Consider the following 19841-nt stretch of genomic DNA (forward strand, 5'->3'; position numbering starts at 1 on the left):
AAAGAAAAAGTATTAGTAGTAGTAAATATAAATCCAGACTGACACGTCAGGGCCGAAAGGCAGAGGAGCAGCTGGTTTAACAGTAAGTAACCTGTTTAAATAAGACACTTATTGTTCATGTTGACGCTGTCATTTTAACCTACAGCCTTGGTGGAGGTAGTATCTATCTATCTATCTATCTATCTATCTATCTATCTATCTATCTATCTATCTCTTTGCAAGAATAAAAGTTACCAGTTACCACTGTGACATGTCAATTTCTCTGTGTGAGATTGAAAACGTTTATTTTATTATAAAATGAAAAGAGAGACAAAGAGAGACACTTAAGTATTATTATCAATTATTTATATTTCAGCACATTCATGAGAGACAATACAAAAGTTCCAGGTACAAATGAAGCAGCTCTAGATCTATTTTCAGAGAATTTCACATGGCATTAGATAGAAATCTTTGGCGTAGCATCTTGTTAATGTCATAACACAAACAAACCTGTTCCCTATAACACACAGGTAGGGGTTTGCTTTATTTTCCTCCAGTGTCATCCTTGGTTAGTAATACTGTCACAGGAAGGTGTTCTCTATGACGAGTGTCTCTTCCTTTGTTTCTCCAGCTGGTGGTGCTGCCACACTCTTGGTCTCCTCTTCGGGGGGAGAGCAGCACATGTACTTGGCACAAGTCTTCCCACAGCTCAGACTGCAGGCCAGGGAGAGCGGCGGAGAGGGGTCTTCTCTGATGACCACAGGGGAGGAGGGGTCATCCCCACTGACCGTGGAGCACCCAGAACCTGAAGCAAACTCCGGCTGAACAGTGCAGCAGCTCACGCCGACACTCTGCAGCACCTTAGTGACCCCCAACATCAGGTCAGCACACCTGGACACACGCGAAATGATTCTGCATTAACACAATATCGCATTGTTTTTAAATCTGGTCCAAAAGCAATGATAAACAGTCAGTATGAATGTGAGTATATGATCTGTCTGTATGTGTCAGCCCAATGATAAACAAGTGACCTATCCAGGATTAGGGTGGACCACACCTGTTGTATGAGCTGGGAGGCATGTTAAAATGAGTGTCTTGTTTTTCTTGATTTCTTGATTGGTTAAAGCAGAAGTAAGCGATCCGGTCGTTTTGGCTAACTTCTTCAGCCGATGGAGTTAGCAGTCCCCGCCCTCGTCCCTACGTCACCACATTCACGCGCATCCCTTGGCTGCACACACAGAGAGGACCGCCCCTTTATGCCGTTCTCTCTCCTCATTGGATAAAGGTTGTAGGATACAAGGAAAGTTTTCTCCTCGGCTTACAGCAGAGCAGAGTGACTGACAGACCCGTGTTTCAGACCAAACACTCTTATATAAGTGATTGCCGTCGGAAGATATAACTATTTAAGCCTTATTCATATACACAAATATTCCGCTTACTTCTGCTTTAAGTTTGGTAATAACAAGAAAGTGATTAGTTATAATATTTTGTCCTGGAATGACAAGAAAAACAAGTCATTCATACATAAAAAAGAGCGTGAAGGATACATTTTCTCACTTCTCTCATATGTTCGTCAACATGCAAGCAGATCTGATGAAGTTAACTGAGCTTTTAGTTGAGAAAGAACCAGATATCTTTGCTATGATTGGATGAAGACCAAAAACTGAGCTGAATTGAAACCCATTTACAATGAATAGTGATGGTGCTCCATGTCTAGTTGACAATTGTTTGCTTAAAGGTGTACAGAAATCCGTGCGCCTGCATTATCCAATGCGGAAAAAAAAACTACCACACTTTCATCCCGGATTTACTCAAAAATAGAATTTTGCACAAAGTTTGGCCTACATCGTCTGAAAGATGAGTTATTACACTAATTTTATGACCCAGAGTGGGCTCAAATTCAATTTTCTTTTCTGTAGGCTACACCTTTAATGTTTGATTATGCTTACGCCAGTGAGGTATTCACAGCCAAAAAAAGCATCACTGCACAGACTGGGATTAAACAGATATATTTTAAAACTGGAAGCAATGTGATAACATGTTCGGGTTAAAACCTCTTATATAAATGTGCCACTTAAATTAAATGCCAGATTCCAGTTCACCTGTGTGTTGGAAACCCAGCATGGCAGTGCACGTGGACAGAGGCCACCGTGAATGATTTAGTCAACTGCCAGACGTGGAGGTCGTGCACAGCCTGCACTCCAGGGACTCTAGCGATCCTTTCTCCAACATCAGACACACAGATGTGTGGAGGTGTGGCCTGAAGCAGCAGCAGTCCATACCTGTGCACCTGGAGGGAGGGAGGGAGACATGTCAGTGATGCAGGAGCAACAGTCGGCTGCGGCAAATACAAACAACTCACAGCAAACAAACACGATGAGCTGATGGCACAAGTGAAGGGGTTCAGGAAACATATGAATGAGAAATTTTAATTAAAGGGGACCAGAAACTAAACTGGTCTGTGAGTTATTTTTCAAAATCACCCAGCATATTGAAAAATAACAAGGTAAAAACTCAAGTACCGGCAGGCTTACTTGATAGCTACATTACAATGACATGAAAATTGAGTGTAAACAGCAAAGCACATGACTTTTCCAACCCATTTTTAATAATCACCTTAAAATTAAAAGAATAAAACTGTATATAAAACCAATTTGTAGTATAGCTGTTCTTTTTTTCATAGCAATGACAAGAATATCAAGTAACACATTAAAATATAGATAAATAAAGTAAATCATATTCAGAAAGATTTTGCAGATTGCAGATTTTTTATATTATTATTTTATTTATTTATTTTAAAGATTTTTGTTAAATATAGGCTACTGTTGCCCATAAAGTTGGAATAATTTTGTTTTCAGATACATCCTTCTTTTTAATTGTATTTATACACATCAGTAATCACCTTTGACCAGGTGAAATGATTAAGCCCAGTTACCGGTAACAGTTTTGAGAAGATATTCACTTTATCTTTCGAGAATAAATCACATTGTCACAATCATTTCATGAGAAGAGGTAAAAAAAAAAAAAAAGTATTCCAACTTTATTGGAAACAGTGTAGGCTATCACTTTTTTCTTCTTTCACTTTCTATACCAACAGTATTAACCTGCTGTTCTTGCCTTGATACACAGTAATCAAAGTACAGAACTCAATAATTAAATAGATTCTAATTAAAAATGGTAAATGGACTTGCACTTACAGTTTACTGTATAGCACTTTCCTGGTCACTACTCAAAGCACTTTACACTGTTGGTCACATTCACCCGCATGCACACACACATTCATACTGCGCTTTTCTTTGTGTACATATTGTGCATGGTGTCTAACCATTCACACACACATTCACATACTGATGATACAGCGGGAATTGTGGGTTCAGTGTCTTGCCCAAGGATACTTTGACCTGAGGACTGGAGAAGCCAGGAATCGAACCACCGACCTTCTGGTTAGTTGACGACCTGAACTACAGCAGCCAAAAAAGTTATTACCCACTTAGGCTACTGTCTTCCCTTGTGTGCACCTAGTGTTAAATACACCATTAAGTAGCCTATTTAATTCATACCTTTATTTGTAACTTGTGGGCTGTAATCTACAGGATTCATTATTTAAATCCTCTTCAACTGCTCCCCTGTAGGTTTCTTGTAGTTAGTGTGTTGTTGACAGCTTCATCTTTTACGTTTAAACTAAATGGTGCAACACAAACACACAGCCTGACCTGTGGTGCGGCTACAGTGATCAGTGTAATCACAGCCAGCAGGGAGAGACCAGGGTCCAGGTAAACCAGGAGGTTACAGGCTCCAGAGCTGTGTTTGCACTGGGGGCCGACCAGCAGCATCACCAGGCTGTTGACCAGAGCCAGGAGGGAGGAGAGAAGGCCCTGAACCACGAGGATGCAGACAGAGAGCCGGCTGCTCCGTACAGGACTCTCGGTGTGATGCGGCGACTTGAAGACTGAGGAGATTTTAGAGGCTTTCTGACTGTTGTTGTCTGAAATGGAAGAAAACAATACAACACGGACTCAAACATATTGGCAAAAACAAACTTCACATCATGCTTTAAAATACTACAGATACTCAATATACCAGTACAACAATATTACTAATATTCATCAACATTTATATGTTGCAATGTGGGGAATGTACATACAATGCAGTGAGATGCATTTTGCAGCATCTATGTCATACCTGTCATCAACCTTATTATCTATGTTGAATAAAAATAATAATGAATTATTATCCAGCTGTCCTTTGATGCCACATAACTATTCATTTTAAATATATTAATTATCACCTGTAATCGTATCTATCTATCTATCTATCTATCTATCTATCTAGCTACACATAAAACACTAAAACAACATTCATTTTCAAAGTACTGTATATCCATTCTACAACACAAGTGCGAGTGCATCAGTAGCTCTGCTGGAGCTTTACAGTAAATAGCACCACATGATCTTCCTCAGCATTTGAAACTTGCCCTGTTGTCATATAATTGTAGATGTTAGTTTCCATGAACAACATGTACATATTTGCATATTTATACAGAAGTGTAACAGCTTCAATCCATGGCTTGGCAAACTTAGCAACAAAGATTTTGTTTATGAGCAGCAGCTATGAAACTATGTGGTAAGATTGTTCTGTCTGTATTTACTTCATGTATAAAAATATAATTCCATCTGAACGAATAAATCTGTTTTTTTGTGTCTCTTCATGTCTTGGTGTCTCTCTTCTGTGGTGAGAAATGTACAAGTACAAGGAGTTAAACTCTCTTACCAAGATGTCCCGTGTCTTTAGATGTCTCTGGGGTGTCTTTTGTAGGACTGTCACACCTGCAAACCTTCAGATCTGCCGCCTCACTCGTTTCTGCACTGTCCAGCCTTTCCTGTGGAGTTTCTGCATGCAGGTGAACCTCTGGCTGTTGTTGCTCTAAGCTTTTAGAGTCAGCCTCGGGGACATTAGAAGCTCCTGGGTTACAGAGGACAAGTGCCCCGTTGTGGTGCAAGTTGTCCACAACAGACTGTGCTTGGCTATCTTCACCCAGAACTCGCCCCTGCTCAGGCAGGCCTCTGGTTTCCTCTGCAGCCAAGACTGTGGGAATCGAACAGAGGAATGAAAAACAAACATAGATACTGTTTGATGTTCCTTACAGCTGAATATACACTTGGAAGCTGCTTCAAAGTGAAATCTGTCAGAGCAATATCATCACCTGGACGGGTTCCTCTGTAGTAAGATTATTGTTACATAACGGTAGCATGTGCTTTTACTCTGGCTAACCTAAACCCATAAGTTATCCTTAGTACGTTAGTGTGTTATGTAACATGTTTCGGCTTCTTGCATCATTGTATGGTGCGATAAATGTTGTTTACAGTTAATACCTTTTACAGTAAACAGAACAGCTTACAGTAATTCATTAGACTTTAAGTCCTTAAGTACAGTTGGAGGTCTGGTCATCAAACAGTAAACTGTATTTGATTGATCAGATCTCATGTGTTCAGATTGTAGTTACACAAATAAGCCTAAAAACCTGCTGAACCTACAGTACATGTAGCTTAGCTTAGCATTGGGCAAAGACACAAGGGAAACACCCACGAAATAGGTGTATTTATACTTTGGTCATTGCATGAATTATAATAATCTATATAATTATAATTTACTGGTGCGATTTGGTGAATCTTGTTGTTGGACGGGGCCCTAAAGGCTGTTTGCCCTTGTCTCCTGTCGGTCCAACCCACAACAGTGGGATGAATGCTCTCATCTAACTCTCGCTCAAAAGGCATGACTCCCAAACTGTAACTGTTGTAGGACACATGCAGGGCTGCATGTGAGATTTTCTTTGTTACTTTCACAATCTAACAATTTGATGCAGATGCAGTGGTGGTGAGAAACTATTGTCCATAATGCTCTTTTTTTCATTCTCTGCACAACGTCCATCGCTTTTTGTGGGAACAATGAATGCTTGAATGCATGAAGGCAGTCTGAAAAAAGTGTGCTCTTATCTCCATTTAGCCTACTCTTCACACTTTTGCTGTTTAATGTTGTCAGGCAGCGCTTCTTTAAACTTGTTTCAAACATAGGCTACTGAAACCTCTAACCCTGTGATCTGTGGAGGAAACGCCCTGACAGATACTAAATATTTCACAAAAACATAACACACATTTTGGTGCTTTACATACCAGGTGCCCCTCCCTGGGGTCCCTACCAGCTGTGTTTTACACTCCTTACCAAGAGGTGTCTATGTGCTACTGGATGAAATTAATGATTACAACAAACTGGTTGCTAAGATGAGTTATTTAACCAAGTCTAGTTTGAAGGTAGAGTGATTATCTGACCATCACTCGGAGGAGGAGTATCTCCTGTAAGGGGATTCATCATGGAGGACATTGGGGACTCTTGCATAATCGTGGATGTGGAAATTGTAACACTTGCTTTAGAGAGTGATAGCACATATTACTGAATGTTTTAGAGTGCATCCATGGCTGAAGTTACCTTTGTGGTTCACTTCAACGTGAGATTCGGTCTCTTTCTGCCCACCAGCTTCAGCCCCGTCCTCCTGCAGCTGGCCCCGATTCAGCCACAGCAGTCTTACAGTCTTACAGAGCAGACTGACAGCGCTGACCACCACAAGCAGCAGGGGCTGCTGCACTGGGTGTGGATCCAGGAGAAAGCTGATGATTTCTATTAAGTAAGAGATACTCAGAGAGCCCAGAACGAGACTGGACATGAAAGCCCCCACCGGCTGAATCCTGCTGCCGACGTAGGAGACGCCACAGTGGAAGGGTGAAGGAGAGGATGTAGGGGAGAAGAGTTGATGGGAGTTGAACTGTGAGGCTGCTTCAGGGTTGGCTTGAGCCGCAGGAGGTTGATCTGCAGTTGGTGACCCGCTGGCGGCTGTGTGAGTGCAGGGTGCAGGCTGTGGGGATGCAGGAGAGTCCAGCTCGGAGGGTGGAGGTTTTATGATGCCTGCAGGTTGAGGAGGAGGAAGAGCCATGCGCATGAGGATGAAGAGTGTGTGGAAACCATCCACCAGTGTGATGAGGGACTTGCAGAGCTGACTTATGGTGACCTCACATACCAGAAGCACGATGGTCACTCCCAGCATGCACCAGTGTAGCACCTTCATACCTGCAACTGAAAGTACAAAGTGCACAATTAGTTTCTGTTTTTATCTAAATAATAAAACAACATGAGCGTGACTAGAACATTTCCTCACAAATATTTTCAGAGCGCTCCTGGGGTGTGATCTCTGTCAACATGAGAATCAAACCCGCAGCCTTAAGATCATGAGCCACATCTTGTGGAGACAGAGCTGATCAGACACAAGACCATCTCTCCCCCACTGAGCTGTCAGCCTGTCTGTGTGCAGTCGTGTGAGTGTTTGTGTCTGTGTAAGTGCAGAAGTGAGTGTTTGTGTGTGTGTACTGGATTTGGATGGTTAAGTGGGTGATAAACACCGCAAACATCCTAGAGGTTTACCTGCTTAGTCTTTACAGAGTGAGCTTCAGTTGAAATGTAGCTCTCAAACTCAGGCTTACAACTTGAATACGTTCAGTAAAGTCTCATGGTTCTGAACTTAAAAAGATTTTTCCAGATTTTTTTTGTACACTGGAAGAGTTGGAGGACTTCATTGAGCCATTTCTCCCATGCATTTATATGTATCTCTGTGTCATGCAGTACAAATTAAGCAGGTAAAATGCTCTATAAATAAAGTTGTTATTTATTGTTATCATGTCGCACTGGAAAGTCCCACCAGATGCGCTGCTGCAGCATGAAGGGTGGCACTAGTGTAGGAAACGTTATTGTTTATTGTTTCATTATTAGGGTTTACACTGAAACCTCATGACAGGCAGCCATCATGTCCTCCACTCGCTTATGGTTTATACGTTGCAGGACCTGAGTGTAGGTGTGTAGCAGATGTGACCTATGACTCAGTGAAAGATCTTGGCACAGAGGAACAGACCTGTTTCAGGACCCTGAGCAGATAACCTCCAAATTTGACAGAGCAATAAAAGAATGATGTTCTCACACATTAGGAGAGCAGATGTTGACAGAGACACACCCCGGCACTTTCAACATCCCCATGAGGAAATGTAATTCATGATATTAAAAGGCAATAAAAAAAAAAACTGATTCAAATACTGTTGTTGGCTCTGCATAAAAATCTTTGGTGAGCAATTGACTAAACTAATGTATCAATATTGGCATTAGTATCCTATATGGCTGAAGTTTATCAATAAGAAAAGTGCGGTTGGGCAGAAATAGTGTTGGCATATCATGTTTTTCCCATCAGATGACATCAAACAGTATCTTTAACAGTTGTCAAACATCTTTCTGATCTCATATTCTGGTCATAATTCATAATACATAGCCCCGAGTAATGACAGAATTTGAACACAGATGTCCTTCAGGTGTGTGTGTGTGTGTGTGTGTGTGTGTGTGTTTATGTTGTGTGTGTATGGAGAGATCTTAGACATAGGACTAGACCTTATTTTCTTTATTTTCAAAGATATATTCAGACAAAAAAAGCATAATCTTTTCCTCTACAGTGCAATGAGGTAGTTAAAACTTGCATAAATGACAATCCAAGGTGCTTCAAAAATCAACTTAGAAACCAACCACACACATGAGCTCCAGCCTGACTCCTGCACAGTCATGGTAGTTTACTTTAGTTTTAGGCTACTCTATTTTTTTTTACTTCTTTTTTTTTGCCACAACAGTTATGTTTTGATAGTGTTATTGTTCAGATTTACATGCATAATACAAAATATAGTAGGCTAGCTATAATCATCGAATAAATCATCATCACAAGGTGTATTACAGTAATCCCAGAGGAAATCAACAGTATATAAAGTTATTCAAATTATTGCCCCACTCACCAGACTTCCCACGAGGCATTAACAATTATGATTCAACGCTTTAAACACATCATTCCGAAATGGGCACACATAACGGGCACTTTCACTTTTGTTATTTTAAGTAAATTCTGGTGCAAATATATTTACTTTTTCTACACTGTGGTAGTGCTACTTTCCCCTTCAGTCAAAGATGTCAGTTATTCCTTGCCCCATGCACTGTCTCACTACAGGCTAAAGTCCCGAATAAACAAGCATTTACATGTAGCACAAGGCGAACTGTTTGTGCAAGCAGCAACGGATGTAAACAATCAAACAGACGTCAGTCGGAAGCTTAATTACCCCAGAAAGGTGAACGACCCTCGGCCAACAGTCAGAGGCAAGTTGACTTCTTGGATGTGATCCGTGCGCCGAAGTCAGGAAAATGTCATTCATCTCTCTCTCTCTCTCTCTCTCTCTCTCTCTCTCTCTCTCTCTCTCTCTCTCTCTCTCTCTCTCTCTCTCTCTCTCTCTCTCTCCCACACTCCTCTGCTGTAATCGCAGTCATGTGAGCTGGAGAAGGAGGGGGAAGGGGAGGGGGAGGGGGCTGGGGTGGGGTAAGGGGGTGGTGGCTGGGATCGTCCTGTCTCCTCAATTACCCCCCCCCCCCTGCCCCTCCTCCCCCCCCCCTCCCGCTTTGCATTCAGCTTGATGGTGGGAGAAAATACCATGCAGCCCACCCACTCTCCACACACACACACACACACACACACACACACACACACACACACACACACACACACACACACACACACACACACACACACACACACACACACACACACACACACACACACACACAGAGGCTCATTTTCATTCAGCTCTCACAGCATGTGGGATGTTCTGTACCCCACCGGAGTTCACACTGTACCACAAGTAAGAAACTGTGCATGATATAGGCTACCCATGTGGCATTATAACATCATCTGATCACCGTCAAACATTCCCATGGTAATGAGATTACGTAAATGAAACAAATGAATGACACATTTTGTGATATCTAGTAGCTGTGCATCGCACCTCCATCTCCCTCCTCACTCTGTTCCTCTCTGAGACTGTAAACAAATAAGTCAGGTGTAAAAAACTATCCAGGAGTTTCCAAATACAGCAGATGCATCATGCTGAATGCATTCATTTTTACTCCAGTGTAAACCTAACATAGCTTCAGTGAAACAAGAGCTGCATGGGTGCTGCTGAAGCGCATACCTGTGATGCCTGAGAACTCTTGTCGAAACTATTTCTGTGTCATTTTTGCTGATCATCAGTCTCTGTGATCGCAAATGGCAGATGGCGAATGGCAGTGGCAACAACAAGCTTCAAAACATACACATAACACATTCATTAGCTCCCATAGGTCACAACAGACCAAGCAAAGACATAAAACAGCTGAGTATGAGGTCAGTGAAATGAGACATTTAAGGATGTGGATTCAGCTTTAGAAGATAAAATGTGCCACTCCTTCATCTGAAAGTCTCAGTGTCACTCAAAGTGGAGACTGAAGGAACATGACAAAAGAGTCGTGTTCTTGTAAAGAGCCAGATGGGAAGATGGACACCACTGTCTCTAATAAGAGTGAGATGAAGACAACTGGACTCGCTGGAGGTTCTTGAGGACGTCTTCAGCTCTCATCCTTCACTTCTACCTGACAGGTGTACGTTTTCAAGAACCTGAAGGAAATCTGTCTCTGTTGAGGTGTTGCACCCCCTCTGTGCCCCCCTCTCCTCTAAGCTCTCATGGCCCGACAGAGATGCTCCAGTCCCTCCAGCCCCCTGCTCATGTGTGCCAGTGTGCAGGGGTTTGTTGCAGTCCACTGGGCTGCGAATCAACAGGCCAGATAGGGGCTGACACCACGGATAAATCCCTACTGTTCCACCAGCATGCCAGCACATTCCTGAGGCACAGCTAAGCCCAAGGAAAGACCCAGCGAGGAAGCATTTGGTCACTTACCACTGTCCCCACACAGACAGAGAGGCCACAGACCTGGAGGCCTGGTTAAACGTCCAGCACCCACAAAGCTGTTTTCCAGTTTCCTCCTTCTCTATCACTGGCAATTTACAGTAAACCACCAGAAATGGTTATGATTAAAATTGTTACCCAAGTTTATGTCAGGAACTGTATGTTGGTTTGTTGATAACCTTAATAACCCTTTAAATAAAACAACCCCCACCCTCCTTAGCTATACATCAAAAATACCCGTTATGTAACAATGGAGAAATATGCAAATCACCATAAAATCCTCAACACGGAGGGTCTCATTCTCATCAGAGGAGGATGCCCCATAATCAGGGTCCTCCTCAACACCATCCTCTGTGACACACTCTCCTCTATGACACTTTCGTGGTGAAAAGGATATGACAACAGCTGGTTGACAGAGCTGGAAGAGGGAACACCAAGAGAAATGGGTGAGAAGGTTGTGTGCAGGCGTTGGTCGTTCTGCCACTCAGGTGGAATGACAGCATCTACAAAACTCAGCGGACGTCACAGAGTCAGCATGTGACTCTTCTGAAGAAGACTGCAGGAGGAGCAGCAGTGGAAACTGTGAAGGTATGACCAAGAAACCATAAGAACCTGCTACCAAGATGAACTATCAGTGGTTCTGCACTACTACAGCTATGATCATGTGTTATTTAAGGGCTAAAAGCTTTTTGAAGATGATCAACATTGCATGTTATAGTGACCTCAATATCATCTAGAACAACTGAATAAAATGTGAGTATAAAGCTGATATTTCTAATATGTTTTATACAGCTAAAACAGCCTGGGTGAGTCAATCACTTATTTAGAGACGTTAAACATTGAATGGGGTCAAATTGACCTCAAAGATAATAGGAGGGTTAAAGATTAATATTGTTTCTTTATTCTCTTTTAAAAGCAGCAAAAATAATCTGAAAACAGTCTTGCTTTGGAGTTCAGTTGGAGTCAGGCAATGATGCCCAATTTTGTTCTGTGTTTTAGCTCTGGTCTGGTCTCCATTAACTCCTGAGGACAATATCTGTCTCTTTAGCAGCTCACTGGTGAATTCACCACCGAGCTGCTGAGTACCAGCGATCCAAAGTCCAACATGCCAAAGTAAGACTAGGTAACATTTGAATTACAACTCCCTGCCGTAATACAGTAACTCAATTGTTATCTGTGCCCTGCAGCACACACACAGCGCTGCTCTTTGCATATTTGAGGATGGTTACTGCAGTAGCCATCAAGTGCTTTCTTTAGAACCGTATCACTGAATTTGTATCAAGGACTTCAAGAATGTTATACACTATTGGACAATTTAATCTGGGCCTATTACGTAATATTTTATGGGATTATGTAGGAAAACGCATAGTTTGCAAAGTTACCACCAACAATAGCTGCCAAACAATTGTAGTGGGGTAAAATGAATTATCATTATCATAGGATACACACATAAAAGTATATAAAATTGTAAAAATACAGCATACATGACACACCCACTCAGAGAATGGACATGTCAGAGTGTCAAGTGTCAGAAGATAAAGATTTGTCTATCCAAGCTCAAGATTGAACCCTTATACACAACTGAATGCAGTTTTTCGGGAAGAACAATTGTGATTAATTATCAAAAATGTAAAGGGAAATGTTCTTTTGATTAGTTGATTGATTAATTGACGAGTCATCTTAGAATAAGTCCCCTGCAAAATTTGTATTTCTTGCAAAACTTGACAATATTATATTATTATACTATTTGTACAACATGCTTTACACTTTGTGGTCATAGTCACCCAGTTGTGTTTTTGTTAAATGGTAAACAATGAACTGATCTTAACCTTTGATACATCACCTTTGTGAAGCCACATACTTGATCCCGGTCCAGCGTGACTCCCTGCTGAGAACAAGCATCAGTCATCAGAAATTCCAGCTTCTTACTTTTCAGCTAAGGAAATTAAACTGTCTCATTGTCCTGGCGTCTCTGGACCTGACAACAAAAAACACTTTCACGGAAAGAAAACCTCACACAGACACACTTTTCAACTGTTCACCCTGAGGTGCGAAATCACATGTTTCATACCAATGTGTACAAAGCCAGCCCTCAGGAGTTTGTCTGCCTAATGAGCTATAAACAAGAGAAAACAGGAAGAAAACAGGATATGAAATGTTTTTATTTCAACCAAAATTTACAGGATCCCCCCCGCCGTCACTGCAATAAAAACACAACCCAGTGATGCTCACATAAATTATTGTGATTTTGAAGTGTGACGGCATCTTTGTGTCCGAGCAGAGCAGGAAGTCTTTAGAAGCCACACTGGACGACAACTACACGCAGGTTTGTGTTTGTGAGTGAATAATACAGGAATGAATGGACTCACTGTGACTAGAGATGAATGGGTTTCCTGTATGGATGTTTACAGCTGGAAACAGACTTAAGTATTGCACAACATCCTTTTAAACCAACAGTTTCACTGTCGCACAATGACAGTTGCAGTAAAAACACTATCGATTAATAATCAATGAAGTCTTAAACAAATGTATGGCTGAACACGTTTGGTCAGTTTCATTAACCTGGTACAAACTGAACAATCAGTGGACAAACACAGTGGGGGCAACGCCTCAGGTCGAGACCCAGCAGTTTACCTACACCTGAGGGAGAGGGGGGGCTACACCTACAGGGGGTGGGGGTTGGTTTGATTAAAATAGGATTATAGGAGGCTGTATACATCAAACAAACTATCCCTCATGATGATTAAAGGAATTGTCACATTTTGGGAAACACACTGCAGAGGGGAAGATGAGAGGATCAACTGATCAATCATGTCTGTATACGAAATATAAAGCAGTGGTTGGCTCAGATTAGTTTAGCATGAAGACTAGAAACAGCTAGCTGGGCTTTTTCCCCCGGAAAATGGTCTCACTGGGAGGTCGTCTTGTGAAACTAACCTGACATTTATATGTCTATGCTTTAAAAATATCATTATGGTTGAGCTTTTACAAGTGAATGGTGGAAACCAATAAATGTATCTACTAAATATTCACTTCTTACGTGGCACCTTTCATTAGTTTTCCTAGAATATCTGCCCATTGCAACCAAAACATGGTGAGATTTTTCCTATGTTTATAGGTGCTCATTGCAAGTCCAAGTCAAGATTGTAGCTTTGGTCCAGTATTGGAAAGTTAACGGTGATTTGAAGCACACATTTCCACACATTTACATTAAATAGACACAATCTTTTCACTTTCCTAAACCACATTTGTGCTCACCTTCCCTCATTAGTAAACATAATACAGGCAGCAATTAATTCTTTAATTAATCAGTTCAAAAAGTAATTTGAAAACAATTTAGATCTTGAATGTTGCTTTATTGCAAGGGGTCATGGGAAAGGGTCAGGTTGGTCATATAGATGAAAGCCTAGCAACAAAGGACCCTGTTACACGTTAGGGACATTTGACTCACCAGGGGGTCATGTAAGTATTGAAGGGTCCTTATAAATCACATTTTAATAACTTCTGACTTTCTCAGAATCTCCTGTAGGCTATTACTGGAGCTTTACAGTGCAGCAGTGGATTAGTGCGGCCTGGAATTCGTTCAGGAGAGACGTACAGAGCAGAGCTCCCACACTGTACTTGACCCCCCGCCTCGGCTACACGCCCTCCACCCAGGAGACGTGAACCCCGTCACCTCTCACCACCACATCACACCCGCTGAACGCTAGTTTCTGCATACATTTCTCTTTCCAGGCTCAGTACTGGCTTTATTGCTCTTTGAACTTTTTATTGGCTCTGATGCCTTACACTGGAGCAACTTCTATTAGTGACCCCAAGGTGCTGGTTACCAGTTCAACCACTGTGAATTACTTCACACATAGGAAACCTCAAAATAAAAGCAAAAATTGGAGGAATGTCTGAAAAATGAACTGGCAATTGTAACATTTGTGTGATGCTCCAGATTTAACCTGTGATCATTTGTGACATTCACAGGTTGGGAACTACTTTCTGGAGAGAAATATTGCTTTTGCAACTTCCAACATTTTCATTTACACTGGTGTGGATATATGGCGGTGTCAGCTGATACCACGAGACAACTATCAGTGGGAACGCCATGAACTTTTATAGAGATGAGGCTCGTGATGTCGACGTCCATGAGCAATTTGCTTCAGGCACTGATGAATGACAATAACTTTGGCGATCTCCTGACTTTGATCCAACGTGATCATGGAGGCAATCCCCTTATTTGGAGAATGATCGACTACCTTGTGCTAATGGCTTTTCCATTTGCCTCACTGTTTTCTTTAAGCGTTAATTTAGCGAATATTAGCATATTAACACGCTGACCTATGATATTGGACATGGTAATCATAATCAATGTTAGCATACTTTTGTCAGCATTCTGAGCTGAGATTCCCATGTAACAACTTGCACAACTTGTCTGACCATGTGACTTTAAACCATCATTGTGCACATGACAATATTTTACAGGATGCATTAAATGTGGGTTTCTTTACATTGAACATTGGTCTTTGTCCACATTTTCTTTCTTGTCAGAAGTTTTTCAAATATCCAAGTTAACTTAGCTGTTGTTATAAACCACAACTCCACAAACACAGCTTTAATGCTATTGTGGCATTATTTCTGAGATGGGTTGGACAAAAACAAAAAAAAAGATTTAAACTGAATTGTTTGAAATTTGGATTGGATGGAAAATGGACAAATGAAGTGCAAAACTCCCCTCCCTCAACTGTGCTAAGAGGATGAGGATTAAATAAACAAACTAGATATCAAAGTCTTTGGAAAAGCAAACAAAGGTTTTTACCTGCTGAAACTCAAATACATACCACATTACTTTCATATGGCTCAGCTGGCTATCAACAATCTAATGGTCAAACATGATTTTATGCGATGGCCGTGGTTAGCAAGTCATCTGAAAACAGACATTTAAAAAAAGAACTACCGGTTGTATCCACATATCCAAACCAAACCTGATCTGATATGCATAATATTCATCTGCAGTGCTCAGCTCACACATTAAAACGTTCTATATTTAATTGAATCATTCAGTCATATCCTTAGTCATTACATGCATTTATTTGAGAGGAACAAATTTCGCCATACATATCTTTGTGATTACCAGCACATTTCAATTAAGTTAACAAATTATTATTAAAAATTTCTAAAAATTAAAGCATTACAAACAGTGGGGGCAAACTATCTGTTGGGTGGAGAAGAGCAGGAGGGTCGAAATATGCTCCTTTATAGAAGAAAGAAAGAAAAAAAAAACAACAACAAACAACACACCTGCCTGTATCTGTCTCAGGAAAAAAAAGAAAAAAGAATCAAAGCAGGGCAAACCAGTTCTCTTCACAAACATACATGAAGTTTACAATTCGTTTTAGGTTTTACTGCCTTGCTCTGGAAAGTTCAGGACAGGAGTTGGATCTGAAAAGAGACTTCAGCGCCTGCAGTGTGTTGTAATGTGATACTGTGATATTCTTTGTTCTGGCTCCACTGTAGGGGGAGAAAAGAAAAAAAAAATCCACTAGCGCCCTCTTGTGGCCACAGCTTCACCCAGCAGAGTAGCATTAAAGCAACAAGGATTTTGATTATGTTTGCAGTGTCATTGTCTTTGAATTCATTACTGCACCCCGACTGTTATCAATATCAACCATTCAATCATATTTACCCTTCCTCCCAACACAGATTAACCCCCTTCCCCTCCAAAAAAAAAAAAAAAAAAACCTAAACTAAATATTTGCTCTAGTTTAAATCTGAAATATACATCAAAAAAAGAGGGCAACCTTTAAAAGCAACCCCCCATAATGGAAAAAGAAAAGATAAAATGAGGAGGCGGGGGTGAAGAGGAAAAGGGCAGAAATAAATCAGGAAAAGTTTATTAGCTATAAAATAAATAGAAAATAACAAATTTCTCAAAGCAGCCAAAAAAAAAGAAAAGAAAAGGGATAAACAAAGACTGAATCAGAAGAGGTGAGTTTGAAGGCAACATGATGTGAGCTGGAGCAGAGAGGTGAGGCGGCACAGAGTACCGATGGAAGACTGAGGGACATGAGGATGGGAGGGGCTGGGGGATGGGGTGAGGGGGGGGGGGGGTGACGACCGAGATCGAGCTGCTTTTCCTTGACCGACGCTCCCACATCAATGACTGGTTGAACGAACGAAGCAATAATAGTGTCTGAAGTTGCAGATAATAAAAGACAAACAACCTTTTTTTTTTTCTCTCTCACATGACTGTAAACAACTCAAGAATCAAAAGCAGACAGCATCGCATCGCTTTCTGACATTCGCAGAAGTTCCAGGTTTTTCAGCTTTGTGACTTTTCGGAAACAAAAAGAAAGAAAAAAAAAAAAAAAAAAAAAAAATTAAGCGGAGGCAGGCGGAATTCAGTCACAGTTCCTCCACATCAGACTGGAAGAGACTGACCGGAGTGGAGGTGGAGGTGTAGGTGGTGGTTGGTGGGGGGGGGGACACTGATTCCTGAGGGGCCAAAGTGAGCAGAGGACGAGAAAACAGACAAGAGGGGAAGTCACTTTGGCAGAGGTCCCTTAGTTTTTTCTTTTCTTTTCTTTTTTTTTTTCCAAAGAGGGGGAAAATGAGAGTGGGAGTGGGAGTAGTGGGGGACACAGGCATAAAACGTTGACATTTAAACAGACACGTTAACCTCTTCAGCTTTTCGTGGTTATAAAAGCCTTTTGACGGTCGGTGACCTACTTCCACCTCTACAACAAGTGTTTTAAAGCCAGCAGGTCCAACTCAGCGATGTCCGTCACCGTTATTTTGTCTCGAGCCGCTGACCCCGCACCTTTTCTCAATCGCCACCGTCACGTCTTTGTGTATGTGTTATGAAAAAAAACCTTTAACCGCTAGTTATTTTCTCCAACTACAGTGGGAATCTACAGAGGAGAGCGAGAACGGGCCGAGAGAAAGGTCTGTGTTCTGTCTTTGGTTAGTGTTTCGTCCTCCTTCCTTCACCCCCTCCTCCTCCTCCTCCTCCTCCTCTCCGACAGGTGGCTTTGCTTTGCGTGGAAAGATTACAGGTTTGACAAAATGTAGTGATGACAGTGACATGATTTCGTTTCTCACCGTTTCCTCCCACTCTCTCTCTCTCATCCTCAGTGTGCATATGTCGGTGTGAGTCAGTGGTTGATGTAGTGTGGATGTGCAGGATTGGTCACAGCCAAGCTCGAGAGGTTTGTTTGGGTTCGTTTTCCATAGTTAAGCTTGTATTTTTGTATTTTTGTGTATAGCACTCTGGCTGTAACACCAGGTCTTCTATCCTTTAAGGAATCATCACGTTGTTGGTAAAGTAAAAGAAGTGAGAAAAACATTGTTGGGCCAACGGTCACGTAGTAGAGCCAGACAAACTATCCGAGTGCTGTTTTCTCCTGTCCTCGCGGTCCCTGTGGAAACAGAGGAGGGGTGATCTGAAATTAGTCCTGAATGTAGCAGAAAACATTTCTTTTTGAAACAAATTTCATAGCAAATCCAATTATACACAAATGAAAAGATATATTATATCATATTTTAATGTAAAAAACATTAAATTCCAGCAGTGTCAGTGTAAAAAACAAACACTGTACCTCCTAAAAAACTTCTTCTTTGTGGATAATTAGGGTGGCTGATGTTTTAATTTCAACTGAGATTGAACGCATCTCTCCACAGTAATACATTCTCCATTTTCCTGAAACATTTTGTCAACACTCACAGGCTATAATAAAACTACTGCAGCTTTGCATGCTGGGTAGAAAGCTGACTCAGACAGTGAGTGTCTGCTGCTGCCACCTCATCTTTTTCAGACGGGCAGCCGTGTAGCCAAGGTCAGGGGCAAGAAGAGGGAGGGAGGGAGGGAGGGCTTCTTGTGGCTACGACTGGAGTTTATGATGGAGTGTTTATTTTATTTTATTCAACTAACTTGATGATATACAGTGCAACCATGGCAACAACAGAACAGAGACAGAACAGAGAAAAAATGAACTGATTCAACTGCAGTATTAGAGTTGCCTGAATTACACAACTCATCAGCAGAGTACTGACGGATCAAGGAGAAACAACGTTAAAGCATCAGATTAAAAAGTCAACAGTACAAATAAACAATATTTATGATGCTAGGCAGCGAAACTTGTATTGCTCTACTAATCATATCATATACTTCTATCCACTCTGTTTTAAGATACAACACACTATCAGTAATAATGAGACAGTGGGTGGACAGCAGCCTGGGGTGAACATAGGCCTGGGACGATAATCAATAAATCAATTAATCGCACGATAAATGAAAATGAACTCGGTCATTTTTCCGGCCTCGATAAATCGCCATGTGCATGCGCACGTATTTGTTTTCCTGGTCTCTGGCCTCCAACCAGGCTGGATGACAAGAGGCTTCACTCTGTGCATCGGTCTCAGCACCTGGGCCGTTTGTTTTGCAGAATGAAAGGAGTGAACCCTCTTCTCAGTCATTCAGGATCTTTGTTTCCCAGAATGCATTTCTCAGCAACCGGCAGCGCTAGCTGTAAAGCTAAGCAGCTAAAAGCTATTTTACCGTAATTCTTGCTGCCGCGCTGTTAACACGTCACTTTTTAAAGTTTTAATATTTTTTCATGCCAGAAAGTCACAGTTTAGATCCCAGTCTGTGGTCAGTTTATCCACATCGCCTGTTGGGAGATTTTCTCCGACGTTTTTGGAGCTACTGTGGTAGCAGCGAGCAGGAGGAGCGGGGCTTCCCACAGTCTGCAGCCGTCTGCAGCAGCAGCTCACGGGCCGGTGTCCGGTCAACCTCCGTCATTGGGGGAGAAAACGAAGGAAACTTATCAGCAGGTTTTTAGAGGTTTACCGCCGGCTGGTTTAATACTTTTTAGGAGATAAATGCTAGTCTCATTGATGAAATCTTACATCTGTGGAAGTCATATTAGTTTGTTTGAATGAAAAGTGGAGCTTCAGGTGTTGTTATTGGACAGAAGAGCTGCACTGCACTGTTTATTATTTTTTGTTTATTTTATTTATTTAGGATAGTAGCTA

The 19841-nt window shown here is 41.5% G+C and overlaps 3 protein-coding genes across 4 annotated transcripts in view; 1 reads left to right on the forward strand and 2 right to left on the reverse strand.

Annotated features, from left to right (window-relative positions):
* Positions 1-19841, forward strand: part of relb (v-rel avian reticuloendotheliosis viral oncogene homolog B) — a 180923-nt gene that overhangs the window by 22703 nt on the left and 138379 nt on the right. The gene's annotated exons all lie outside the window — the stretch shown is intronic.
* Positions 561-7102, reverse strand: LOC310996366 (proton-coupled zinc antiporter SLC30A1; the record flags this gene model as incomplete). Its single annotated transcript, XM_083985743.1, has 5 exons — positions 6463-7102; positions 4750-5064; positions 3693-3964; positions 2082-2269; positions 561-870 (listed from the first exon to the last, which is right to left on the reverse strand). The coding sequence occupies exons 1-5, from the start codon at positions 7094-7096 to the stop codon at positions 561-563; spliced, it is 1719 nt and encodes a 572-aa protein (XP_083841869.1). The 5' UTR covers positions 7097-7102.
* The window catches only part of ppp1r37 (protein phosphatase 1, regulatory subunit 37), a 40615-nt gene continuing 38145 nt past the window's right edge, over positions 17372-19841 (reverse strand). Inside the window, exon 13 of the mRNA XM_083985427.1 lies at positions 17372-18226. The gene's annotated coding sequence lies outside the window, so the exon portion shown is untranslated. The remainder of the gene's footprint in view (positions 18227-19841) is intronic.

This window comes from Trachurus trachurus, assembly GCF_905171665.1.
Source record: "Trachurus trachurus genome assembly, chromosome: 13".
Taxonomy (NCBI): Eukaryota; Metazoa; Chordata; class Actinopteri; order Carangiformes; family Carangidae; genus Trachurus; species Trachurus trachurus.